General features: G+C 39.2%; 1 protein-coding gene across 1 annotated transcript; it reads left to right on the top strand.

Moving 5' to 3' along the window:
* Window positions 1–828: 828 nt before the first annotated feature.
* LOC307096633 (5-hydroxytryptamine receptor 2A) lies at window positions 829–1,628 on the top strand (the record flags this gene model as incomplete). Its single annotated transcript, XM_079800940.1, has 1 exon — window positions 829–1,628. A coding segment is annotated over one exon (800 nt), but the record flags the coding sequence as incomplete, so codon positions are not given.
* Between the last annotated feature and the right edge of the window lie 12,135 nt (window positions 1,629–13,763).

Raw genomic sequence — 13,763 nt, forward strand, 5'->3', positions numbered from 1 at the left:
GAATATAATTAATATATAACTATATATTAGAATTAAATGTTATAATTACATATTATCGTATACTAGAGGCCCGGTGCATGAAATTTGTGCATGGGGGGGAGGGGTCCCTCAGCCCAGCCTGCACCCTCTCCAATCTGGGAGCCCTTGTGTGATGTCAGACTGTGGGTTTAGGCCCGATCCCCATGGGACATCCCTCTCACAATCCAGGACCGCTGGCTCCTAACTGCTCACCTGCCTGCCTGCCTGATCGCCCCTAACCGCCTCTGCCTCCCAGCCTGATTGCCACCTAACTGCTCCCCTGCCTGTCTGATCTCCCCCAACTGCCCTCCCGTGCCTGCCTGATCGCCCCAACTGCCTTCCCCTGCCAGTCTAATCACCCCTAACTGCTTGCTCCCCTGCTGGTATGACCGCCCCTAACCACCTCTGCCTCAGCCCCCACCACCGTGGCTTTGTTCGGAAGGAAATCAGAGGTCCAGAAGATGTCTGGTTGACCCAGTCTAATTAGCATATTACCCTTTTATTAGTAAAGATAATATACAGTTACAATATAAAAATTATTATCTATAAGTAAGTTCAAGAGTAATTTAAATTTTCTTTGAAAGTAGATGTAAGCTTTTAAGCAATGTTGATATAAAGTAATTTCAAGAGAATTTTAAGTCCAAGGGAAATAATTCCAAGGGAATTTTAAATTGTCACTGAAAGTATATATTAAGCTTTTAAATAATGTTGATATAAAATCCTTTCCACAACAACCATTATGTATCAACCCTCTTGCCTTCGTGTACTCAATTCCTTAATAATCACTTTTCATTTTCTGTCTAATTCCAGGTATATCGATGCCAATCCCAGTCTTTGGGCTACAGGATGATTCCAAGGTCTTTAAGGAAGGGAGTTGCTTACTCGCGGACGATAATTTTGTCCTGATCGGCTCCTTCGTGTCATTTTTCATCCCCTTAACCATCATGGTGATCACCTACTTTCTAACCATCAAGTCACTCCAGAAAGAAGCTACTTTGTGTGGGGGTGATCTTGGCACACGGGCCAACTTAGCTTCTTTCAGCTTTCTTCCTCAGAGCTCCCTGTCTTCTGAAAAGCTCTTCCAGCGGTCAATCCACAGGGAGCCAGGGGCCTATGGCAGGAGGACTATGCAGTCCATCAGCAATGAGCAAAAAGCTTGCAAGGTGCTGGGTATCGTCTTCTTCCTGTTTGTGGTCATGTGGTGCCCCTTCTTCATCACGAACATAATGGCCGTCATCTGCAAAGAGTCCTGTAACGAGGATGTCATCGGAGCCCTGCTCAATGTGTTCGTTTGGATCGGTTACCTCTCTTCAGCAGTGAACCCGCTGGTGTACACCCTGTTCAACAAGACCTACAGGTCAGCCTTTTCACGGTATATTCAGTGTCAGTACAAGGAAAATAAAAAACCATTGCAGTTAATTTTAGTGAACACTATCCCAGCCTTAGCCTACAAATCTAGTCAACTCCAAAAGGGACAGAAAAAGAATTCAAAGAAAGATGCCAAAATGACAGCTAATGACTGTACTATGATTCCTCTAGGAAAACAAAATTCGGAATATGCTCCTACAGACAATATCAACCCAGTGAATGAAAAGGTTAGCTGTGTGTGATAGACTAGTTGCCATGGCAACCACGGAGGACACACTGAACAAGTTTTCACCTATCTGGAAAAAAAAGAAAAGAAAAGATAATAGAGAGGCTGGAAAAAATTAGGCCGGTCTAGTAAAACCAACAATAATATCTAGACGCCTCATTTAATTCCATCAGTTAAAAGCAGGGTTAAACGCCACAAAATGTGCACTTCAAAAACGTTCTGACAGCATTTCAAGCTGTAGTTTTATGATACTTATTTTTAACATTGTAAATGATATGTCTTTAAAATAACTAGCTTTTATTGTTTAATTATAATGAGGCTATAAATAAATCTAAATTAACTTCTATTTTCAAGTGGAAACCTTGCTACTATGTTGTTAATTGATGGCATAAGTTAGATACCTACCGCTGTGAATAAAAATAGCTATATATAGTGAAAAGTTGGTTGAATATAATGGCCTCTTACAGAACAATTCTCTTTAAAACTTACCATGATACATATTTGGAACAACAACAAAAATAAGCCATTAAGAACAGTGTTATGAAGTCGGTATTGCTAAGATAATTAAATGAAATATTTGACAACTTTTTCATAGATGCCATTTTGAAATATTCACAAAGTTGCTGTCATCTGCTGAATTTCAGGTTAGCTCTTCTCAGAAGTGAAAAAGATTTTAAATGTTACTTCATAACTATTGCTGCTTTCTCTTCTACTACCTGTGCTTTACTCTGAATTTAAAATGTGGTCTTGTTTAGTGTTTGTTCTACTAGCCATCCTATCAAAAGGATAATTTAACATTATCAAATACATTTCTAAAAATTGCTTCTCCTAAATGGCATCATAGAGGTGCTTGGTAACTTGCTTCTTATAACTGCATCATGCATGCTCTCTTAGAGCACTAAGTCATATTGATGTAACTATGTCAGGACTGAGGAATAAACTCAGGTTTTTGGCTACTGACAGCAGTAGTCTTAGACTTCTCTGTAAAATGCAGATGTCTTTCCTATGGGCACCCATCAATCAGGTAAACTGATGCTTTCAGAGCAATCAATCTATATTATTTTCTGTTCAGCTTTGGTTTCACAATCATGTACCAAAGGTATACTATCTATGAGGAAATGTCCTAAATACTAAGGATATAAAAATAATTAAAATAAGATCTTTGGCTTTATTTTTTTTAATTTTTATTGTTGAAAGTATTGTATATGCCCCCCTTCTTCCCCCATTGACTCCCTCTAGCTTGCTCCCACCCCCACCCCCACTTCCACCCCAGGCCTTCACCTCTCTTGTCTGTGTCCATGGGTTATGTATCTATGCATACAAATACTTTGGTTGATCTCTTCCCACCCACCCACCCTCCCCAGCCTCTGAGATTCCTCAGTCTGTTCCATGCTTCTATGTCTCCGTATCTATTTTGTTCATCAGTTTATTTTATTCACTAGATTCCACATATGAGTGAGATCATGTGATACTTATCTTTCTCTGAGTGGCTTATTGCACTTATAATGCTCTCCAGGTCAAAGAAAATGACCTAATTGGAATGGTCCTTGTCAAAAATATTTAACAGACTTATTTTGATAATCAATTCAATTTCTTTCTTTCTTACTGGTTCAGAAAGTGATTTGTTTCTACTCTGAGGATAGTTTTCTCAATAAGTTTCCTGATGAATATCAACCAAACACAGTAGGGGGAAAATACCACTTGAATTCAAAATTTACAGTTAATTCAGAAATATGTACTTCAACCTGGACCCAACCTGTGACAACCAAAGTTTTGAAAAAAAAATTTTATTTCACTTCCTTATAAACTAACTCATTTATTACTCACTGATATTGTACTTCCTAATTTTTTAAAAAAGCAGTAATATAATATTTTCTATTGAATGAGAAATAATTTTTTTCTCTAAACCATTTGAAAAATATATAGATTTGAAAACTAAAGAACATGAGAGGTGCCATTGTATAATTTGGAAATGCATTATGGCTATCCGAATTAAGTCCTTATAGATATATTGAAAGGTGTTTAGTTCAAAGCTAGAAATTATAGTGAATCACTAGTACCAAGACTGCATTTGATCTGAACTACTTTAATGATTATACCATACTAACTGATAAAAATACAAGTGTTAAAGTTTCTGCTGTTATGCATTTTGCCTTAGTTTATAACTCTGCACATCTCATTATATATTAAAGACTACAGATTCCACCCATATACTCAATCTTGAGCAGAATGAGCATAAATACTACCTGACAGATGTCTTTTGAGAGTACATATATATTACAAATGTGTATGTTTTTCTTTCCATATGTATCTATAATTCAAGTGTATATTACAGGCAAACATGTATCTGTATACATGTGCAGACATGTTCCCATGCACTTCACTCAATATTTACATATTTATATGGAGGAAAAGCAAGTCATTAATGAAAACACCCAGTATATACATATGTGTGCATGTTTGTATCATGTTGTTTTAAATGTGAATTCATGTTGTAATGTTTCTATGACTTTCCATTGCTGTCAAAGCAGATTAAAATGTAACAAGTATCAGTTATTTAAATAAACTGGAAGTTGACCTAATTTTATGGGAAGACTGTAGCGCAAGTCTATGAGGGTTGGGAAAACAATGTTCCTTCTATATAGTTGATTGATCTTAGATAAAATGGTATCTTTCGGCCCTTTGTTTAGTCCAGAGACTTCCTGACTACTAAGGCTTTTTAAATACACCCCTTACCCCAGTGAAATACAGTCCTTGAATGATTAATAGATCTGTAATTAAAGAACACTGTCCTAGTCAATACTTTAAAATAAAGTAACCAATTGTACTCTACGTTAAGTAGAATAGCAGATTATTCTGTATTTAAGGAAAGAAATTAAATGCCATAATTAGGGAAAACTCTAAGACATACTTAATCCCTTGGCCACAGTGCCATCTCATGGTCAGTTTTTAAAGTGCTTCTGTAGCCAAATGGAACTAAGTTATTGTACTGCTTTTGGCAAAGGGTGCTTTTCCCATTTGTGCATCAATGAAATGTATTTATAAAGTGTTAAATTATTCTGTGCCATATATCACAAAAAGTTGATATTATTTATGTAATTATTTTAATGAAGTCTATTCCAAAATATTTCAAGAAAGAATGAATACTGTAATTGTAAATAAAGTATACTAAAAAATAAACATAATTTTGTGAATCCATAGCTGTGTCTACTGAAGACAGTTGCTCTAAACCTTCCAGGCTGGGAATTCCAAGTACCATAAAAATACTTAGAGAGCACAGAGCCTGTGTTTCTGGAGTTCAGGCCCACCTGGTTGAGTTAGATTTATGGTCATGATCCAATTTCCAGTTATCTTCAGCAGACAAATGCTCCATATTTGATCACATTTCTGGATACACATAGCCTAGGAACACAGATAACCAGCTGCTACTATATCCTCAGCACATGCACATAGGTGCCTGTGAACACACTTGTACAGGTGTACACCAAGACATGCACAGTGCATTCATACACACATACACACACACACACACACACACATTTTCACGGGAGCTAGTTTCCTGAATTAAAGTAAGTCAAGGAGACACTGTATCATTGAATAAACTGGAAAGTTGCCCTCATTCATCATTTAAGCTTTAAATATAGGAAAATTCTATGAAATAGGAATAGTAGGTATCTTTTCCAGGTGTTTATTGCTCTATTAAGTACCTGCCATGTTCAGGCATTAAGCTGTTTTCTTGCTTCACCTGATGGAATCCTCACAACAAGCCTACAAGGTAGGTATTATTATTCCCTCTTTCTCATAGATGAAGAAACAGATTCAGAGCAGTTGGTAACATGCCCAAGGCCACAACACTCGCATGTTGTGGCAAAAAAAGTGGCAAATTCAAGCCTGGGTTACCTGACTCTGAAGCATAAATGTTTTCCCTACTCAATCTAGACAGGAGAAAGAGTATTGGGTTCAGAACCAAAAGATGCAAGTCCCCATCTTAGCTTTCCTACTCACTGGTTACATAAACTTGGGCAAGTCAGTTGATAGCTCTGTGCCTCAATTTTATTGTCTCCGAAGCGACTAGAACCTGTCCTGGCTAACTGAAAAGTCACTTAAATGAGTCCATGGCTATGGCTGTGCTTGTTAACCTGTAATACATTCTGTAAATGTTATGAATGTGTTGTTATTAAAAAGAAAAAAAAAGTATAAGCCATCAGAGCAAAGTCTAGACAAAATTATGAGCTAGGCAATATTATTATTCAACAGCTTCTATTATTCTCTGTGCATACCTATCGTTTTTAAAACTTTTGCTTCTGCTTTTTCTTCACCATGATACAGAGTTCTCTTTCTTGGTACTCTTTTCTTCTGCTTCCATCAAAACTTACTTATATTCTCTCAAGCTTCTCCTCTCTGGTAGAACACTAATAAGTAATTCAAGCTGATAAACCATTGTCTGTGACTGAGATCCCCTGTAGCTGTTCATCATAATGATAATTCAAAGGGTAAAAACCAAAGGCAAAAATTTTAGGCACCAGGAAGACAAGTGAGAAATAAATTGGGGCATAAGAAATGTTCAAATAATCCACAGAAAAACAAGTAACTTCAGACATAATTTATATAAACTTTTAGAATTTAACATTGAATATTAATTTACAATAATAATGATTTTGAAAGAAACATCTGTAGATTCTGTTCTAAATTGAGAACATTAATAATATAACAAAATTCTTTCTCAAGTTTTATAGTCAACTAGAGGCCCAGTGCATGAAATTCGTGCACGGGGGAGGGGAGGGTCCCCCTCAGCCTAGCCTGCACCCTCTCCAATCTGGGACCCCTTGTGGGATGTCCGACTGCCAGTTTAAGCCCAATCACTCACAATCTGGGACCTCTGGCTCCTAACTGCTCACCTGCCTGCCTGCCTGATTGCCCCTAAACACTCTGCCTCCCAGCCTGATAGCCCCCCCCTGCCAGCCTGGTGGCCCCTAACTGCCCTCCCCTGCCAGCCTGATTGCCCCCTAACTGCCTCTGCCTGGGCCCCCGCCATGGTGGCTTTGTCCAGAAGGATGTCTGGTCTAATTTGCATATTACCCTTTTATTAGTATAGATGGCATTTGCCCCAGTAAATATGCAATAAGACAAAATGCATTTGTTAATATTTATTATTTTTGCAGGTGCCTTGCAAAAACAAATGGTTTTCATGTTTTCCCTTAATGGTATACATACCAATCCTAGCTCTGTTCTACCATTTTGATATTTAACATCAGTATGTCCACCTGAACCAACACATTATGGGGAGTTTTCACACCTAGTTGGAACCTCGGGATTTACTATGACTCTATTCATTGCAGCAGAAGACTGAGGCAGGAAACCTGGGTCTCATCTGCTGTTGCTATCTACCCCAGATAAGTCAAAGCCTCTTTTCTCTCAAGTGTATAATAAAGGATATAAAGTCAATGATCTTTACAAGGAGTCTCTTCTAGGTCTATGCTTATCTGAATGCTAAGGAATCCAGTCAAGTTGAGGAACCAAAGCACAGTTTCATGTGGAAAGTATATTCTGGAATTCACAACTCACATTCTCTTAAATTCTTTGGATGAATCTTAAATAAATGACAGCTTTCCCTTTTATATGGGAATCTTATGAGAACAAAAATTGTTAATGACCTGAGGAGTTTCTAAGATATGAGACCAACAGTCAGATATCAACATAAAGTGTTCCTACTGTAGCTTCTCTTCTGCACTGTTTAGCTGCTACGAGATACTGGGTTGCTCTTCTGAACCACCCCCAGACTTTCTGAAGAACAAGTGCTCTCACTATTACCTGAATTCAAGTCTCTTGAAGTGTTCAAATTTATGAGCCCAAGTAGATTTAAAATTCATGGGGCACCGAAGATCTCTTTTTTACAGCCAAGATCATTTAAGTTTTTATTTATAACTAGAGGCCCAGTGCATGATTGAATCATGCACGTGTAGGGTCCCCTACACGCTTTCGCTTTTCGCGGTGGAGCTGGGTGCCTGTCCGCTGGTGCCAGAGCAGACAGGCACCCAGCTCCCCCACTTTTGATGGTCCGCGGCCGCTGAGGGGGGCTACCTTGCTGTTGAGAGGCGCAGGGGGTGGGACTCCTGCCCCCTGTGCCTCTCAGTGGCCGCTGAGGGGGGCTGCCGCGGACACCTGGCTACCCTGCCATTGAGAGGTGCAGCTGGGTGTCCGTGGCAGGCCCCCTCAGCGGCCGCGGATCTGGCCGCAGATCTGTCACTGAGGGGGGCTACCTCTCAACAGCAGGGTAGCCCCCCTCAGTGGCAGCGGATTCGTGCCTCTCAATGGCCGGATAGGCCACCCCGAGTCCCGCCCCCCAGCCTCCCGCCGCCCAATCGTGGGTGTAGCGGAGTGATGGTAATTTACATGTTACTCTATTATTAGATAGGATTAGGATTATGAGCTCTTAAAAGGGTATTTATTTTGGCTTCTAGAGAACAGCACAATTTGTTCTTCCTGTCCTAAATTTATTTCAGATATTTAGATGATCTTGTTTTGGTTGTGGTCACCCCAAGTGCAGACCTGAGCTATAAACCTGGGTGCAAGTTGTTTATGTATGAAGTGATCCAAGGAAGCAGATAGAATTAGGAAAGAAGTTAAAGTCTATTTAAGGGTATGATATCAAGGGTACTGCAGACCATTAGGACTCAATTATACCAGTAGTAAGAGGTGACCTGAAACTCTTCACCACGTTTGCAACTAAAGTCAAGGCTGGGCAAAGGCACTTGGTTGAGATCTTGTGTGAATGTTTTACCCAGTTGGTGATTAACTGTGGTCTCAAAAATCAATATGCCTCCTCAATAGAAAGTGATGTTATGGTTGGTAACAACTTTTAAATAAACATACATTTATATTATACAATCACATCTAAATTTGTAGGGAGCAGCTATAGGGTTAAGCCTCGGACTGACCTGTTGGCAAAGCCACAAACAAGTCCCAGCTTAGAGGGCACAGCCCGCTTAGCATAATTAAGCTTGACCTTATGACTCTCCCTAGATCTTATCTGGGTAGCTAATAGGCTGTGCGAGGTGCAGCAGGTGCTGCCAAAACAAGTGAAACTCACAAGACCATTGTAACTATGGTGACCACTACCTTGTTTACCTCTGGCTATAAAATAAAGGCTCAGCTTGCCTTCTGGATCTCTCTCTGTGGCCTCAGCCATGCACAGGAGATTCACCTAGACCCAGCTTATTCTCCTGTCTGTCTTTTCTTTAATCCTTCACCACCCACCCACCCCCTCTCAGGCTCACTGAATTCTTGGGCTGTGCTGGCACGGCACATAAATTTATTCCTGAGACCCTATGACCAGCACACACATTTCATATAGAATCAAACTCAAAAGCATTTAAGCATTTAAAAACTCAAAAGAAAGTTACAGATAATTCCTTCCAGCCCTGCTAAGATACGTATGGTAACTATTATTGTTCCTCCTGCAGCTATAGAAGATCTAAACAACAATCTGCCATCCTAATACATAGATGATGAGTTCTTTGTATAAGTTCTAATTATTGAGCCAAATTCTCTGTATGAATTCTATTTATTTGCCCTGAGTGGTAGATCTAAACCACTGAAATGGAATGAACAGAAAGAGGCATACTCAGTAAATTTAAAAGCAAGAGGAGTTTATCAACCATCTCATCCAGGCTCCTCAGTTACCAGAAGGGCTCATGAAGATCTAGAAAATCTAGAGAAATTATCCCTGGCCTAGCAGCATCAGAAGCAACAATGGGATTCAAGCCTCATACCCTGCGCAAACTCAAATTTTCTCCTTTTATAGGAAAAACGAATCCAAAAAGGGTCCATTGGTTTATGGTCTATATAATTATTTGGTCATATAACCAAAAATATATTCAAATCAGGTTGAGACAAGTTCAGCAAATCATTAATTCTTGCAACAGATTTGTTAGTGAGGGTCTATTATGATTATGTTATACCTAAGACATTAAGTGTGAGAGGTCTGGGGATGAAATTACTTTTTTAAAAGTGAGATGTTTGTTGGGAAATTATCCAGTCCCCATTTATAAAATTTATGTTTATTTTGTTGAGACCACTGGCTTTGTCACAAGTTAGCCTAATTAACTGTGGATAAATTAACACGCCTTACCCAATGAGGCTCCTTAAGAGACAACTGATAGATGTCCTGAGACAATGCCACCACTCTGATGCTGATGTTTCAGCCATAGTAGATCCTAGTGAAAAGCAGATTCATGTAGGTGGTTGGCAAAAGTGTAATGAATATATAATTCAGAAATTCATTTTAAGGGAGGAAAGGAAAATTAGAATGTTCAATATGACTATCTCTAGGCTCCACTATTAAAGTTCTACATTCTACATGCAGAATGGGGGTATATAAAAAAAGAATATCCAAAACATAGAAATTAATTCAGCACAGACAAGCAAACCAAAATGAATTTTTAAAAAGAAGAAGTGAGGAAATTAAAAAGAAATAAAATAACAATTAAAGCTAAAACTAATTTGCTCAGCATGTATGCATTAAAGCAAATTTCTCAAAGCACATTATGTAGACACTAGAGGCCCAGTGCACGAAATTCCTGCACTCAGGGGGAGTCCCTCAGCCTGGCCTGCACCCTCTTGTAGTCTGGGAGCCCTCGGGGGATGCCAGACATCCTTAGTGCTGCCATAGAGGCAGGAGAGGCTCCCACCACCGCTGCTGTGCTCACCAGCCATGAACCCGGCTTCTGGCTGAGCAGCGCTCCCCCTGTGGGAGCACACTGACCACCAGGGGACAGTTTCTGCATTGAGCATCTGACCCCTGGTGGTCAGTGCACATCATAGCAAACAGTTGAGCGGCCTTAGCATATCATTAGTATATTACACTTTGATTGGTTGAATGGCCGACTGGACACTTAGCATATTGGGCTTTTATTATATAGGATTACTTCAAATCCTGCCTCTACTATATACTGCCTGTATGTGAGCCTCATCTGTTAGATGGGGATAATACCTTGTGGAATTTTAAAAAATTAGAGGAAGATCTTTGAACAGGATTTGGCCTATCCTACCTAATAAAACAGTAATATGCAAATTGACCGTACCTTTGCTACACCCACCAGCCATGCTCACCAGCCACGCCCACCAGCCAATCAAAATATACACATTAAACCAGCAAATATGGCTGTGGGAAGGGCTGCCTGACCAGGTCCACGATCAGCCGCTGCCAGCCATGGCTGACTCGAAGCCCCTATCAGGGATGATGGACCAGGGCAGGCGGCGTGGGCTAGCACCAGCAGCTGCCTGACCAGGTCCATGATCACGGATCAGGGACCAGGGCAGGCGGCATGGGTTAACGCCACCAACCGCCTGACCAGGTCCCGGATAGGGGCTTGGAGTCTAGCATAACAAAAAGAATATTCAGCAAAAGCAGGAGACAAGGTTTCATAAGTTCTCCCCCAGGTCACCACTGTTCTCTTATACATTTTAATTATCCCAGACTTTGCCTGATGGGATTTGATTTGAATTATGCCTGATAGAGATTACATGCATGAATTGTAGGCTCATTCTTTTTGTGGTTGCCTGACTGAGAAAGGCCTTGGAATGAGAGAAGGCACTTTTATTTTCCTTTTTCATTCTATAGAGACTGAGGAATTACAGTTATATGAAGAAGTTAGTGAGAGAATGAAAGTCTCATGCTGTATTTTTCTGTAAGTTTTATCATGTGGACTATCAAAAACTTGGTGGGATCCTTTTCAAGAGGTGTTACAAAAATTATGTTGGAATTAACATTCAAGAGTAAAAGGAGAGAAGTGAGTGGTGGGTAAAGGAAAGAACTTTGTCCTAGAAACCAAATAGAAGCCATATAAACCTTCAGATTCTTACTCATTGTGCTTTGGAGGTATTAAAGGATAATTTTTTAAAAAGGTAAAATCATGACTCATAATCTGTATAGATAAAAGGCTAAGTGACCGACATTTGTCCATCCGTCCGACCAACCGGTACATTTGATGCACACTGGAAATTTAAAAATAAACTTTGACTTGCACACGTGCCATACATATAAAGGTCTCGCTGGTGCTAATTTGAATGTTGCATTTGGTGGGAAAGTTCTTTTCAGAGGGGATATTTGTCTCGCCATGCTTTACGATTGGCCATAGTACAAACAAGTTTAAAGTACTGTAGTGTTTGGGGATGTTTCAGACAGTTGTCTCTTAAAACAAATATGAGATCAGAGGATTCTGCTTATAGTGAATGGTTAGTAAAACTTGGAGATGGCAAACTTGATAGCAGTTTTCATTTAGGAATGATATTAATGAAATTCCCCATGAAATGATTTTTAATGGATCTATTATTAAAGCCACCTTTGGAAATAGTATATCTATAGATAATATTAAAAATATATCTAAACTTGCAATTCTTTGTCCAAAAAATGAGCACGTTCAAAAATTAAATGAAGAAATTTTGGATATACTTGATGGAGATTTTCACACCTATTTGAGTGATGATTCCATTGACTCAACAGATGATGCTGAAAAGGAAAATTTTCTTATTGAATTTCTTAATAGTATTACTCCTTCTGGAATGCCGTGTCATAAATTAAAATTGAAAGTGGGTGCAATCATCATGCTATTGAGAAATCTTAATAGTAAATGGGGTCTTTGTAATGGTACCAGATTTATTATCAAAAGATTGCGACCTAACATTATCAAAGCTGAACTATTAACAGGATCTTCAGAGGGAGAGATTGTTCTGATTCCAAGAATTGATTTGTCCCCATCTGACACTGGCCACCCATTTAAATTAATTCGAAGATAGTTTCCCGTTATGCCAGCATTTGTGATAACTATTAATAAATCACAAGGACAAACTCTAGACAGAGTAGGAATATTCCTATCTGAACCCGTTTTTGGACATGGTCAGTTATATGTTGCTTTCTCTCTCTCTTTTTTTTTTTAAGTATTTTTTAAAAATATTTTATGGATTTTTTACAGAGAAGAAGGGAGAGGGATAGAGAGTTAGAAACATCGATGAGAGAGAAACATCGATCAGCTGCCTCCTGCACACCTCCTACGGGGGATGTGCCCACAACCAAGGTACATGCCCTTGACCGGAATCGAACCTGGGACCTTTCAGTCCACAGGGCAACGCTCTATCCACTGAGCCAAACCGGTTACGGCTGTTGCTTTCTCTTGAGTTCAAAGAACATGTTACGTTAAAGTTAAAGTTGTAAATACTTTATCTCAAGGGAAATTAGTCAAGCACTCTGAAAGTGTTTTTACTCTTAATGTGGTATACAGGGAGATATTAGAATAAGTTTAATCACTTTATCAGTCATTATTTGCATCAATGTTGTTTCTATATTATGAGTTTGTTATTGTTGTTATATCATTTTGTTATTGTTTAGTTATTAATAAAATTATGTATTATTTTCATATACATTGTACTCATTTTCTTTTATCTCTCACACTTTTATTATAGAGAAAGGGCAAATAGCAATATTAAAATATTTCATCTAATTAATTCCCTTTCAATGTGCACGAATTTCGTGCACCGGGCTACTAGTCATAGAATATATGGTAACTATTAACATTACTGGTTAGAGAGCAAAGAAGTAACTCTGCTTGTTGGGAGGTCCCATCTGCCCTTAACCCACAGAAATGGGAACAAGAATGAAGGTAAAATGACCACTGGAACTAACAAACCATGGTCAAAAGTTACACATGAGGTCTGGCAAGCCTCTCAAACTAATCTATTCCCATCTTGTTTTTCCCATGTGTTTATACATATAATATAGTGAGTTATTTTTTAAAAAAGCCAATCGACTATTGTTGGGAGCTCTTTTACCAGTATAAACTTAAAAGGAAGTCATTTCCTGTCTCTAAAGCTCCTTCCCATGAGAGAGCTGGTAAACATTGGGATTATGTCATATCGGAAGCAGAGAGAATGAGGACTAATGCTTTAAACTGCAGTTGGGGATAATGGCCTACACCAAGGCTCTACTGGGATTCAGAAAAGTACAGGGAGAACACTTCTTCAGGTGACAAAAATCTGTCCTCTACCTCGACCAGGACCTTGGAGTTAGTAAGGGCTCTGTCAGGCTGCCAATAAATGGCAAAGTCCAGGAAACCAAACACCTTAGTAAAAGAACTCCAGGCTTGATGGAGGGAGC

The sequence above is a fragment of the Cnephaeus nilssonii genome (genome assembly GCF_951640355.1).
Source record: "Cnephaeus nilssonii genome assembly, contig: SCAFFOLD_176, whole genome shotgun sequence".
Classification (NCBI taxonomy): domain Eukaryota; kingdom Metazoa; phylum Chordata; class Mammalia; order Chiroptera; family Vespertilionidae; genus Cnephaeus; species Cnephaeus nilssonii.